This window comes from Felis catus, chromosome F2, assembly GCF_018350175.1.
Source record: "Felis catus isolate Fca126 chromosome F2, F.catus_Fca126_mat1.0, whole genome shotgun sequence".
NCBI lineage: Eukaryota > Metazoa > Chordata > Mammalia > Carnivora > Felidae > Felis > Felis catus.
In genome coordinates, this window is record NC_058385.1 from 74,081,236 (window position 1) to 74,093,509 (window position 12,274).

Below are 12,274 nucleotides of genomic sequence, written 5' to 3' on the forward strand. Positions count from 1 at the left end.
AATAGAGAAAGCTATTCCACAGTTCAGCAAGGAAAGAATCAAAGTCATGAAGATGTCAACTTTCTCCTAATTAACATATAAATTGAATGCAATTTCAATCAAAATTATACTAGGGATTTTTTAGGGAATTTGAATAGCAGATTGTAAACTCCTAACAGAAAAGTAAAGGGCTAAGAACAGCCGAGATAAATCTGAAACACGGGAATACCTCCTACCAAATATCAAGATTTACCATAAATCTACAGATTAAAACCACATGAAGGTACATCCACGGAGCAGTCCAGGGAGCCCAGAAATGGACACACGAGTACGCATGTAAAGGGTATATGGGAAGGGTGGTGTTACAGATCAGGAGAATAGCACCTTAATAATGGAGCAATCAGCTACCCATATGGGAAATGACAGGTATCCTACTACCCACCGTAGTCACAGCTTAATTCCACACAGACAGATAGGACACTGGAGTAATGAAACGTTGCCTAAAGGAAAAATTTCATAAGTGAGACCAAAAAATACAAAAACAAACTTGACTATATTGCTGTTTTTTAATTCTATAAAGCAGAAGCACTTATTAAAATTAAAGATAAGTCAAAGGCTGGAAAAAGATATTTGCAAAGCACATAACACTAAAGAATCCGCATCTAGAATATGAAATAACTGTAAGTCAATAAGAAAAAAACTTAACAACTTATTTAAGGTAGGCAGAGGGCCTGAAGAGTATATGAATAGCCAATACAAATATTAAGAAGACACTTAAGATACTGAAACTCACCGGTAATTCTAGGAATACAAATTAAATATTAGGTGTTACTTAACAAACAACTTGATTGGTCCATGTTTTAAAATCTCATATTATCCTGGGGTGCTTGGGTGGCTCAGTCGGTTAAGCGTCCGACTTCGGCTCAGGGAATGATCTCGCAGTTTGTGAGTTGGAGCCCTACGTCGGGCTCTGTGCTAACAGCTCAGAGCCTGGAGCCTGCTTCGGATTCTGTGTCTCCTCTCTCTGCCCCTCCCCTGCTCATGCTCTGTCTCTGTCTCTCAATAATAAATAAACATGAAAAAAAGTGTTTTTAAATATCATATTATCTAATATTGGCAAAGATTAGGAAGTCTCCTATAGTGTTGATATAGGAGTATAAATGAATGCACTTTAGAAAACAATTGGGCAACGACTATTAGGTTGAAAAATGTTCCTAATTAATGATGTGGCAATGTCACTGCTGAACGCTCTAGAGAAACTTTCATACCTTCATAAGGAGACATGAGCAATGTTGTCTGAAAGAAATAGAAGAAGGGAAACACCCAGATGGCCATCCAATGAGGGGAGTCCGCACCTGGACTGGTCTGCAGCTGACCCCAGCTCTGAGGGCCATGCAGGTTGTTAGAGCTGATGCACATCTGATTGGTCAGGGCCAATGAGTCACTAGCTGTTAAATATTTTGAACATCAGCTCTGGGATAATCTGTGATTTGTTCATCCAATGGATTACAGAGTCAGAATGAATGAACTAGTCCCACCTGTCTTTATACGCAAAAATCTCAACAACATAACATTGAATACAAAGCAAAGTTGTAGAAAGATACTGTTTGTGCTAAACGCACACACACGCACACACACACAGCCACTCTTGTTCAAGGAGGCATAATTATACCACAAATATATCTAAAATATGGATGGGATCACCTATACCAAATACACACTTAACTTTCAGGATGGCGGACCCACTGAAGAGGAGAGAAGGGGATAGCCTCTCAGTGATGTTGTACCTTTTTATCGTTTTTAAAAAGATACAGAGCATAAATGCAAACTACTGATATTTATTAAATCTGGGTGGAACTATTGTGTCTATTGATTTTTTAAGTATTTATGCATGTCTGAAATATAATTATTATTTTCTCAAGATTAAGAGATTCTGTTTTCAAACTATTTAAAGCTTTCACCATATGGAATCAGATCAACTGACTGTGGCTGTAATTCACTTAAAATAAACAAGTGTGAAAAATTCTGGCTTGTAAAAAAAAGACCAATTTAGAGGCTTATTAATCACATTAAAATGTATTCATTATATAATTCACAAAACAGAATATTTTATGATGCAATCAAAATTGTTTGATTTATAATAATGTGATTTACATTTAACTTTTCTGAAATACCCCTGTTAACTCATCTTTCCTGTGCATCTTATAGAGATTTGTCTGAGGATAATTTTAGATGCAAAGGAAACTTGGGAAGGAAGGAAAGCCTCAGAGAATTGTCACAAACAATGAGGTGTTCATACTCTTCCCCCCAAAGTCACATCACAATTGATTCTCCAAATCGATCACCTGAAATATGATACTGTGAACACTTTGGGAAGAGAAAAGCTTCTTTTAACTGAGGTTAAGTAGAAAGTAAACGCTCGTAATTTGCGCACAGAGTGGCACTGATGTCTGCGTACCTCTGTCCCTCGAAGACTGAGTGACTTCTCTCCTTGGCCTCATTTTCATCCTCTTCTCGAAGTTTCCTCTGAGCCTCTTCCTTGTCTTTGGCCCGTTTGAGGCAGTAAGCTTCCTCTTGCTCTCTGATTTGTTGTTCAATTACTGGAAAGTTCTGCAAGGCCTGAATCCTTTCCGAACGCTCGATTTCTTTACCGTCCAACCACTTGAATAAAAAACAACCAACATGGTGTAGTTATTCAAAAGTCACAATTTGAATCACGTTGACTTTGACTGGAATACTGTAAATTTAGAAATAACAAAGAATGCACCTTGGTGATATGGAATTAAAAGCAAAGTAATGAATGGGAAACATCAGAAACTTTGATCTAAATCAATGTCTATTTCATATAATTAACAGAGTTACAGAGTATCTTTATGGGTAAAATAATAAGTATGTTGTCTGTTGAAACCAATTATTAGTGACAAGCTCTCCAAGTCTATGGATTTTATACCTGCTCACTATATAAAGAACATCAAAGCTTCAGGTCAGACCACAGCTCCAAAGTATAACGGTGCCACCTCGAAATGCTCTCTACAAAAGGGGGTCTTGTATATTAGACAGAGTTGGGCTCCAATCCGAACGGGCCCATTTTCTACCCTCGACAACAAGATGCACCCAGTAGGTTGTCAATTGTTATGGTCACTGTTTATACCTGGTATCTTCAAAGTGATTTTCCAAGCTGAAATACTAAAATAAAAACACCAATTAAAATGTGAAGTTTCACAGCTACTAGTTTAAAGACACCTATGTATTTTGCCCAGCCCCATTGTATAAAAAGAGGTAAGGCATTAGAAATGCAAGGTAGGCCCCTCAAGAATGTTCACCTTCTCATTCCTGTGAATGTTACCTACCATGGCAAAAGGGTCTTGGTCGATGTGATTAAGTTAAGGGTGTTAAGATGGAGAGATCATCCTGGATTATCTGGATGGGCCGGTGGAACCACAACGGTCCTCATTAGGGAAAGAAGGAGGCAGAAGTGGCAGGGTCAGAATCGGGGAGAGATCAGAGGAAGCCACCACTGCCGGCTTTGAGGCTGGAGGCAAGGGCCACAAGCCCACACGTGCAGGCAGCCTCCGGAAGCTCAACGTGCGGGGAAAGGAGTTCTCCCGGAGGGAGGGCGGCCCAAGGCACGCAGCCTTGCCAACACCTGAACATCAGACTCCTGACTCCGGGACTGTAGCGGCAAACATCCGTGTTGTCTTAAGCCACCACGTTTGTGGTAACTCACGACCGCAGCAACAGGAAACTAATGCACGAGGAAAAACACACGAGGCTTGGGTAAAATAGAAATCTAACAAATTATCGGGATCGGTAAAATCATAAACCAAGATCACAATGCTGACATTTGGAAAAAGAATTTAAAATACGCTTTGGACACAAGGACTCATGTGGCTGTTGTGCACGGGCTGCTCGTGCCGGGCACGTGCCCGACAGCTGTCACAGGCTTCCAGCCTGACCGCCACAGCAGCAACCCGGGGCTCGGCTGGGCTGGCCCCTGCACCCTTCCAGGGATGTGGCTCATAGTGCTATGAGCCTGTTTCTGTGCAGGGCCTGTTTCTGTGATATTCTGGTTCTCATCAGTTCATTTTGTTGGTACGTCACTGGATAATGAAGATCAGCTTGGGTCATGTTTGAGCTCATTTATCATTTTATTCTAAATATATGTTCTGGATTCAATTACCTGAGTGACTCATTCTCTTAATCAAAAACATTTCACATTAGAAGAAATGTGCTCCGTTACTCCAGCAATCTCGACTATGCAGGACACGGCAGTCTAAAAACAAACGTCCTCTGAGAATAGAAGAAAATGCCTATGGCGAAGCCAGTGCATCCGTGCGTTTTCTTGCAGAAGTGTGGGGCCACACGCAGGTCAGAGATTCTTGGAATTACATGAAAGTTAACATTGCTCGTTTAATGTAAGCAGGTATAGGCTTTCTCTAGAAACCACCTGTTTTTTCCCCAGGTTCCAAAAATATTAGGTTAGGGGAGATACAAGATAAGAGATTAGCCACATCGGGTAGAGGTTGTCAGATGAGTTCCCTGGACCAGCAAGCATCAGTGAAGAATCCTCGGGGCGCCTGGGTGGCTCAGTCGGTTGGGCATCCGACTTTGGCTCAGGTCATGATCTCGCGGTTTGTGGGTTTGAGTCCTGCGTCCGGCTCTGTGCTGACAGCTCAGAGCCTGGAGCCTGCTTCTGATTCTGTGTCTCCTTCTCTCTCTGCCCCTCCCCCGCTTGTGCTCTCTCTCCCTCTCTCTCTCTCAAAAATAAATAAATGTAAAAAAAAAAAGAAAAGAAAAAAGAAATGAAAGAATCCTGTGTGCCACATCAGACCTAAAAATCAGAAACTCTGGGGTGGGGCCCAGCAAACACCACCCAAGTATTCCAAAGCATAGCAAAGTTTGAGAACCGCTAACACAGAGAACGTGTTAAGAGAAAGCACTGATAAAAAGAAAATAATTATAAAAGCACAGTAGTTTAAGACAGTGTAATACAGAGGTATGTAGCTGTAGTAATCTCAAAAATTCTTAAGTTTTCAGTCTGCTATTAGTAATGATGAATGCCCTCCATGACTCTAATTTGCATTCCTCAACAAACAGTTTAGGGGCGCCCGGGGGGCTCAGTCAGTCAAGCAGCTGACTCTCGGTTTCAGCTCAGGTCATGATCTCACGGTTCATGAGTTTGAGCCCTGCATCAGACTGCACACTGACCGTGTGGAGCCTGGTCGGGATTCTCTCTCTTTCTCCCTCTCTCTCTCAGCCATGCCCCCCCCCCCAATCGTGTGCACTCTCCGTCTCTCTCAAAATAAATATATACACTTAAAAAAAAAAAGAAAGAAAGAAACAGTTCAGTTAAGCTCTGTTGTGTTCTGAAAGGAGAAATGTATTTAATCTATTCTTCAGGAGTTTATTCAAGCTATCAAAACAACTTTAAAGCGTCGGTAAGTCAAAGGGTTAGTTTCGATTTTCTGGAATCTTCCCTCCTCTAAAACTACCCGTTCCCCGACGATGCCGCGAATGAATCAGGCATCACTGCGGCTGCTTGTTTTCCTTTTTCCGAGGTTTCTGCATCATTAAAATAAGCGTACCTTTAACTGCTGTAGTGTGGCCACCACGAACTGCCTGTAGCCGTCAAAGTCAGCACACGGGTTACCCATGAGAAAGAGCTCCTTCAGGTGGATATTGTGCCCAAGCGTTTTAACGCTGCTCAGCTCTCCAATGAAGTTTACGGTCAGGTCGAGTTTTGTCAGCCCTTCACATCCTGTTGAAAGGAGTGGAAAGAACACAAAGCAAAAAAAAAAAAAAAAAAAAAAAAAAATCACACTGGTAATAAAATGTGTGTAACAGTTCATAGTAGAGACAACGGTTGGAATAGTTTAAGTCCGCGGATTAAGTGCATCACCCAACAAGTGGGTGTTCAGAAACAGCACCTCAAAGGGTTAGCTCTAACTCCTGTCTCAATCTGCATTTCCCTTTTGTCCCTGCGGCCAGGGGAAATCACTTTCCCTGCTCATATCTGCGAGGCCAGGGGGGAAATCACTTTCCCTGCCCATATCTGCGAGTCCCGGGCTGGTAAACATGTGCATTTGGTCACCATGTGGTGTGAAGAAAGCCAAGTACCAGCTGCTGCCAGGGAGCACCCGACATCAGGACGAAGATCCCTCTAGAGAGGACACCATCAATCTGTCTGAGAATTCTTCCAGGTAGACGGGACACATCTCGCCATGAGGGGTGATGGGGGCGGGAGGGTTCCCCAAAAGGAAAAGGCGGTTCATAAACCCCAGGCATCAGAATTAATGTTCACGAAGTCACAGCGAAGACACAGCATGGCTCCAAGGCCACTGAGAACGGCACTGAAAGTATCAACAAAGGTAAAGAAGAGTTTGGTCCTCAGGGGAGTAACAGAAAAAGGGGTAGTCGCTGAAGCGGAGCTTGTCGTAAATCGGCCCCATCTACCTTCATTAGAGGGACAGCCGGATGCCACGGAGATCTGAAGCAACAGCCTTCACTCAGGTTCCGTGAGAGCTTGGTAGTTAGGAATGCAGCCTGGAGAATTAGGCAGATGGGGGTTCAAGTCCCAGCCCAGCCTCGTCCAGAATTCCATGTTTTCCTCCTATCTGGTCACATCCCAAACCAGAATCTTCCAAATGAGACAGTGCTAAGCTCAGGGCTTCCAGATGGATGTAGGACCTCACCCTCCATTCATTCATTCATCCGTCCATTCATCCAGGAGTTACTGGGTACCCACTGTGACCAAGTTAATGAGCCAGGTCTTCAGGACAAAGTGGTTAAAAAAAATCCATGGGGTTTCACCTCAAGTGTATGTTTAATATAGGGAAAGGAGAAAAAGATGGGCATTCCAGGAAAAGAAGGTACTTGGTGCAAAGGCACCGAGAAGTGAATCTAGAGGAGACAGAACCAGAAGGAGGCAGTGCCCATTGTTACATTATAAACCAGCCTAAATCAATATGTACTGTTTCTTCTTTTTCAATTCCGTTCGTTGTTCAGCCCACCGTTCCTGGCTGCCATCCCCGACATTCTAGTGGGTTTGTTCCTCTACAGGGGACCAAGGACCTTCGTACCGACAAAATTAACAGACCCCTCAATTCATTATGTCGCTAGAAAAGTCTGCTGATGTGGCCTGGTTAACCACAAATTCTCTCCTTTAGACATTTTTTACAGATTGATTTTCTTTGTCTTTTTAGCTTTATTTATTTGTTTACGTCTAAGTTTTTCATTGCAGGTAGTCAACATACCATGCTATATAGTTTCAGGTGTGCAATACAGTGATTCAACAATTCCATACATCACCCGTTGCTCAGCACATCAAGTGCCTCTCTTGATCAACCATGACTTCTCTTTGAAATGTTTCATCTGTCTTGGAAAAAGTGATACTGCTCTCTCCTTGTCCTCTTTTATGATGCAGTTTCTTCCTCTTGATCCCCATTATAGACTTTTCCACTCCATCAATGGTAATAGAGCCCAGATTTCCATCCTCGACCCAGTATTTTCTCTCCTCATGGCTCTCTTGACGACAACAGTTGCGTTCCTTGGTTTCACCAACCCCAAATTCTGACGAGTCCCAAACAATAACTTTACATCTGACCATCCAACCGAATGTCATACTCCTCTTTCCAAATGCCTGTAAGACATATCCCATTCGATATGCCTAAAAATGAATTCTCCATTTTTCCTCTCATTCTCCACTCCTCACGACAGCTTTCCTGCCTCCTTGATGTCTAAATCCTGTCAATGTCATTGCCATTTTGGTATCAGATGTGTTTGCGGCCAAGAGTCAAGCCAGAGTTAACTTGAGTGCTAACCTAAGTTGTTCCCTTAACCCCTCCATTACATCAGTCACCAAGCCGTACAGATCTCAATGGCCACATTGTCCCACCTACTTCTTGTCCACTGTAATCCTGTGACCAACAGTACAGTTCAGGTTCTTATCCTCCTGTGCATGCAACATGGCATGTGTCCTAAATCATCTTTCTATTTTGAAAACAGGAAGGAAGGACCAAAAGAAGACAAAGGGTGACATTTCAAAGACTCCCAACAAGTTCAAAAACGTATATGTATTTGATTTTATTGTAATCGTTTCCATGAAGGACCCTCCAAATGTTCATTATGGTTTTCAAAGTGATAAATCTGAATTGTTTTCCTATTTGGCCTACCCATAAGAAATGAAACCCCATCCGCCATTCTAATGAACAATTCTTGCTGAACTAGCCAGGCGTGAGAAAGCCTCTTCTTTGAAGTTAAGTACTCCTTCCTTTAACTGATTCCTCCCCCCCATCTCTCCTGTTCTTGGAAGATCCATGTCAGTGGCCCGTGGGGCTGAGAAGGTCATCGAGACAACACTGATCTCCCAAGGGGGAAAGCTCACACTATTAGAAACCCCACCTCTCCTTCCAAGTTAGGGTAAGGAAGAGGGATGGAAAAAGAAGACAATTTATTATATCCCGGTGAATCCACGATGGAGGGGGGTGCGGGAGGTATGCTAGCTAATTCTTGCCATCCGGCAAAACATAAAAATAAACAAGTGGATATCCACCTTTTTAAAAAATAATTTTTAACATTTAATTTTGAAGGAGAGAGAGAGAGAGAGACGGAGCGTGAGTGGGGGAGGGGCAGAGAGAGAGGGAGACACAGAATCTGAAGCGGGCTCCAGGCTCGGAGCCATCAGCACAGAGCCCGACGCGGAGCTCGAACTCGCGGACCATGAGATCAAGACCTGGGCCGAAGTCGGATGTTTAACCGGCTGAGCCACCCAGGCGCCCCTATCCATCTTATGTCTAAAATTATACTGCACTTTACTCAAGTAGGTGGGCTGAGTCTGTATATCCATCTTTCCCCCCTCTTACCTCAAACCTTTAAAATTAAACAAAAAGTGTACATATGCCAGCCAATATGATGCATCCTCCCTTCCTACTGCCCATCCCCCCAAACATATCCTCAAACTACCCTGCGCCCACTGCCTCCCTCTTAGACCTGGAAGGTGGCGCCCCCATGGGAGAAGCGTCCAGGAAGAGGCCTGCGTGGGCTGTGGACTACGGTTCCCCAAACTCAGACAGACAACAGTGACAATGCTGCCCTCTAGTGGCGGATGTGCAAAACATACCGGAAAACAACTCTCAGCTTCCTTTAAGACACTTTAACAAAAACAAGCCTTGGACAGGCCGACTGAGAGTGACAGTTTGAATTACTTCTCTGCCATCACAGACTGACGTTTTACTACCACAAAACGCGCATACAGAGTCCATTTTTTCACTCCACTTGTTCCCATGAGAACGTGGAATGGGGCTGTAGAGTGGCAGCCGGGGGAGAAGGACGGCTCCAGTTCTCATGCAGAAAAATGCCCATGATGGAAAGAGTCTCCCCAGTTCCAGCACTGATGATGGCTTTGGGGCCTTTGACAGTGACGACAGCTTAGGTTTTGAGGATGAACGTTAAGAGAACGTATGATGAACACTTAGGTCATTGTTGGCACGCAACCTTGACAGCCACTGAAACACCCATTTCTACGCTGGGCGGCAAACAGGCTAAAATATACCACCCTAAGTAAAGTCCTCCTAATTTTAGCTATTGGCAGATGGGAGTGGGGTGGGGAGAGCAGCCTGCCTGCCTCTGCTCCGAGCCCCTGTACTCCAGAGTAAGGCCTGCCAGGCGGCGTGCCCAGCCCACAGCAGCCCTGCCAGCCAAGCGGGAGGCCGGATGTGGAAAGAGACCCTCACAACTTCAGAAGAAGCCGGCACTGGCCACCGGATCGGCCAAACCCTTTGTGATTGTGAGCAGACACCAAGTGTTACCAGACGTCGCAAAATAAATAAAAGCACGAGACAGAAGCCTGCAAACTGAAACAAGAAACCTTCCAGAATGTGGAGTGACAAGACAAAGAGGTTTAAATAAGGAATACAGGGTAAGAGGCATGGAGAATCGATCTAGGACGACCAAATCCATTTTAAGGACATTCCAGGGGAGGTGAGAGAAAAAAGGGGCTGGATATGTCCATTCCCTTGATCGTGGTGATGGTTTCACGGGTGTGTGCGTGTATCCAAACTCAACAAACTGTTCACTACCTATGTGCAGGTGTTTGTACATCAATTAAACCTCAATAAAGCTATTAAAAAAAAAAGGTTGTGCTCCAAAGAACATCAAGAAAGTTGACAAGAAGACCTCAAGATGAAAAGACGTATCTATAAATCATGTATCTGACCAGATATTAGTATCCAAAACCTATAGATAGGCTTTACAAATCAACAATAAAATGACAAATCACCTAATTAGAAAGTGGGCAAAGGTTCTGAATAAACATTTCTCCAAATAAGATACACAAATGTCCAAGCTCATCCGTCATTAGGTAAACGCAAATCAGAACCATGATAAGACACCCTTCACATCCATCAGGATGGCCCCTACAAAATAAAGGAAGAAATAAAAACAGGGAATAACAAGTGCTGGAGAGGATGTTGAGAAGTGGGAGCACTCAGAAATTGTTGGTGGGAATATAAAATGGTGCAACTACTTTAAAAAATAGTTTGGCAGCTCCTTAAAAAGTTAAATGGAGAGTTACCACATGATTCAGCAGTTCCCTAGGTATGCACTAAATTAAGTTAAAACATATGTTTATGGGGCGCCTGGGTGGCTCAGTCAGTTAAGTGGCTGATTTCAGCTCAAGTCATGAACTCACAGCTCGTGAGTTCGAGCCCCGCATCGGGCTCTGTGCTGACAGCTCGGAGCCTGGAGCCTGCTTTGGATTCCGTGTCTCCTTCTCTCTCTGCCCCTCTCCCGCTTCCCCTCTCTCTGTCTCTTTCTCTGTCTCTCTCTGTCTCTCTCTCAAAAGTAAATAAGCATTTAAAAAAAAAAACACGTTCATGCAAAAGCTTATACGTTAATGTTCATAGCAACTTTATTTATAACCAAAAAGTGGAAAAACTCAAACATCCATCAACTAATAAATGGGCAAAGTGTTGTGTATCCATACAATGGAATGTCACTCGGCCACAAAAATGAATGAGGTACTGATACCTGCCACATGTGGATAAACCCTGAAAACACGCTACAGACACAAAGGACCACATACTGTACAATACCATTTACATTAAGGGTTCAGAGAGGGGAAATTTGTGGGGACAAACAGATCAGGGGCTGGGTAGGGCATGGAGGAAATGAGGAATGAATGGCAGTGGATACAGGTTTTCATATGGGGTGAAGGAATGTTCTGGAATTGGATAGTGATAATGGGTGTACAACCTTGTAACTATACTAAAAACCCTTGAATTGTATAATAGAAAAAAAGTGAGTTTTATGGCATGTGAATTATACAGCAATTAAAAATAAATGCTTCAAATATTTCAACTAAGAGACATCCTGAGAAAAAAATACGATTTTCCAAATTCATCTTATTTTATTTTATTTTTCATTGAGGTATAATTAACACACAGCATTATATTCATTTCAGGTGTGCAACACAGGGATTCAATACTTGTATATATTGTGAAATGATCGGTCTACTTAGCATCCGTCACCTTACCACAATTATAGAAGTTTGTTCTTTGTGATGAGAACTTTTTTTTTTAAGTTTTTTTTCAACGTTTATTTATTTTTTGGGGACAGAGAGAGACAGAGCATGAACGGGGGAGGGGCAGAGAGAGAGGGAGACACAGAATCGGAAACAGGCTCCAGGCTCTGAGCCATCAGCCCAGAGCCTGACGCGGGGCTCGAACTCACGGACCGCGAGATCGTGACCTGGCTGAAGTCGGACGCTTAACTGACTGCGCCACCCAGGAGCCCCGTGATGAGAACTTTTAAGATCTACTTTCTTAGAAATTTTCAAATATGCAGTACAGCATTATTAATTACAGTCGCCATATGGTGCATTACATGCTCATGATTTATTTTATAGTTTTTTAAATATAATTTATTGTCAAGTTAGTTAACACACAGTGTATCCAGTGTGCTCTTGGCTTCAGGGGTAGATTCCCATGATTCATCACTTACATACAATACCCAGGGCTCATCCCAACAAGTGCCCTCCTCAATGCCCATCACCCATTTTCCCCTCTTCCCTGACCCCCCCCCCCACCCAGCAACCCTTAGTTTGTTCTCTGTATTTAAGGGTCTCTTATGGTTTGCCTCCCTGTTTGAAACTATTTTTTTCCCTTCCCTTCCCCCTTGGTCTTCTGTTAAGTTTCTCAAATTCCACATATGAGTGGAAACATATGATATCTGTCTTTTTCTGACTGACTTTCTTCTCAAGTGCACATGGAACATTCTCCAAGACAGATCACATACTGGG

The 12,274-nt window shown here is 43.2% G+C and overlaps 1 protein-coding gene across 7 annotated transcripts in view; it reads right to left on the reverse strand.

Annotated features, from left to right (window-relative positions):
* The window catches only part of DNAAF11 (dynein axonemal assembly factor 11), a 79,847-nt gene that overhangs the window by 50,939 nt on the left and 16,634 nt on the right, over nucleotides 1-12,274 (reverse strand). For all 7 annotated transcript variants that reach the window (XM_006943388.5, XM_045049802.1, XM_045049801.1 and 4 more), the window contains exons 4-5: nucleotides 5,565-5,737; nucleotides 2,438-2,640 (exon numbers count right to left, since the gene is read on the reverse strand). In XM_006943388.5, coding sequence (XP_006943450.4) covers nucleotides 2,438-2,640; nucleotides 5,565-5,737 — 376 coding nt within the window. The remainder of the gene's footprint in view (nucleotides 1-2,437; nucleotides 2,641-5,564; nucleotides 5,738-12,274) is intronic.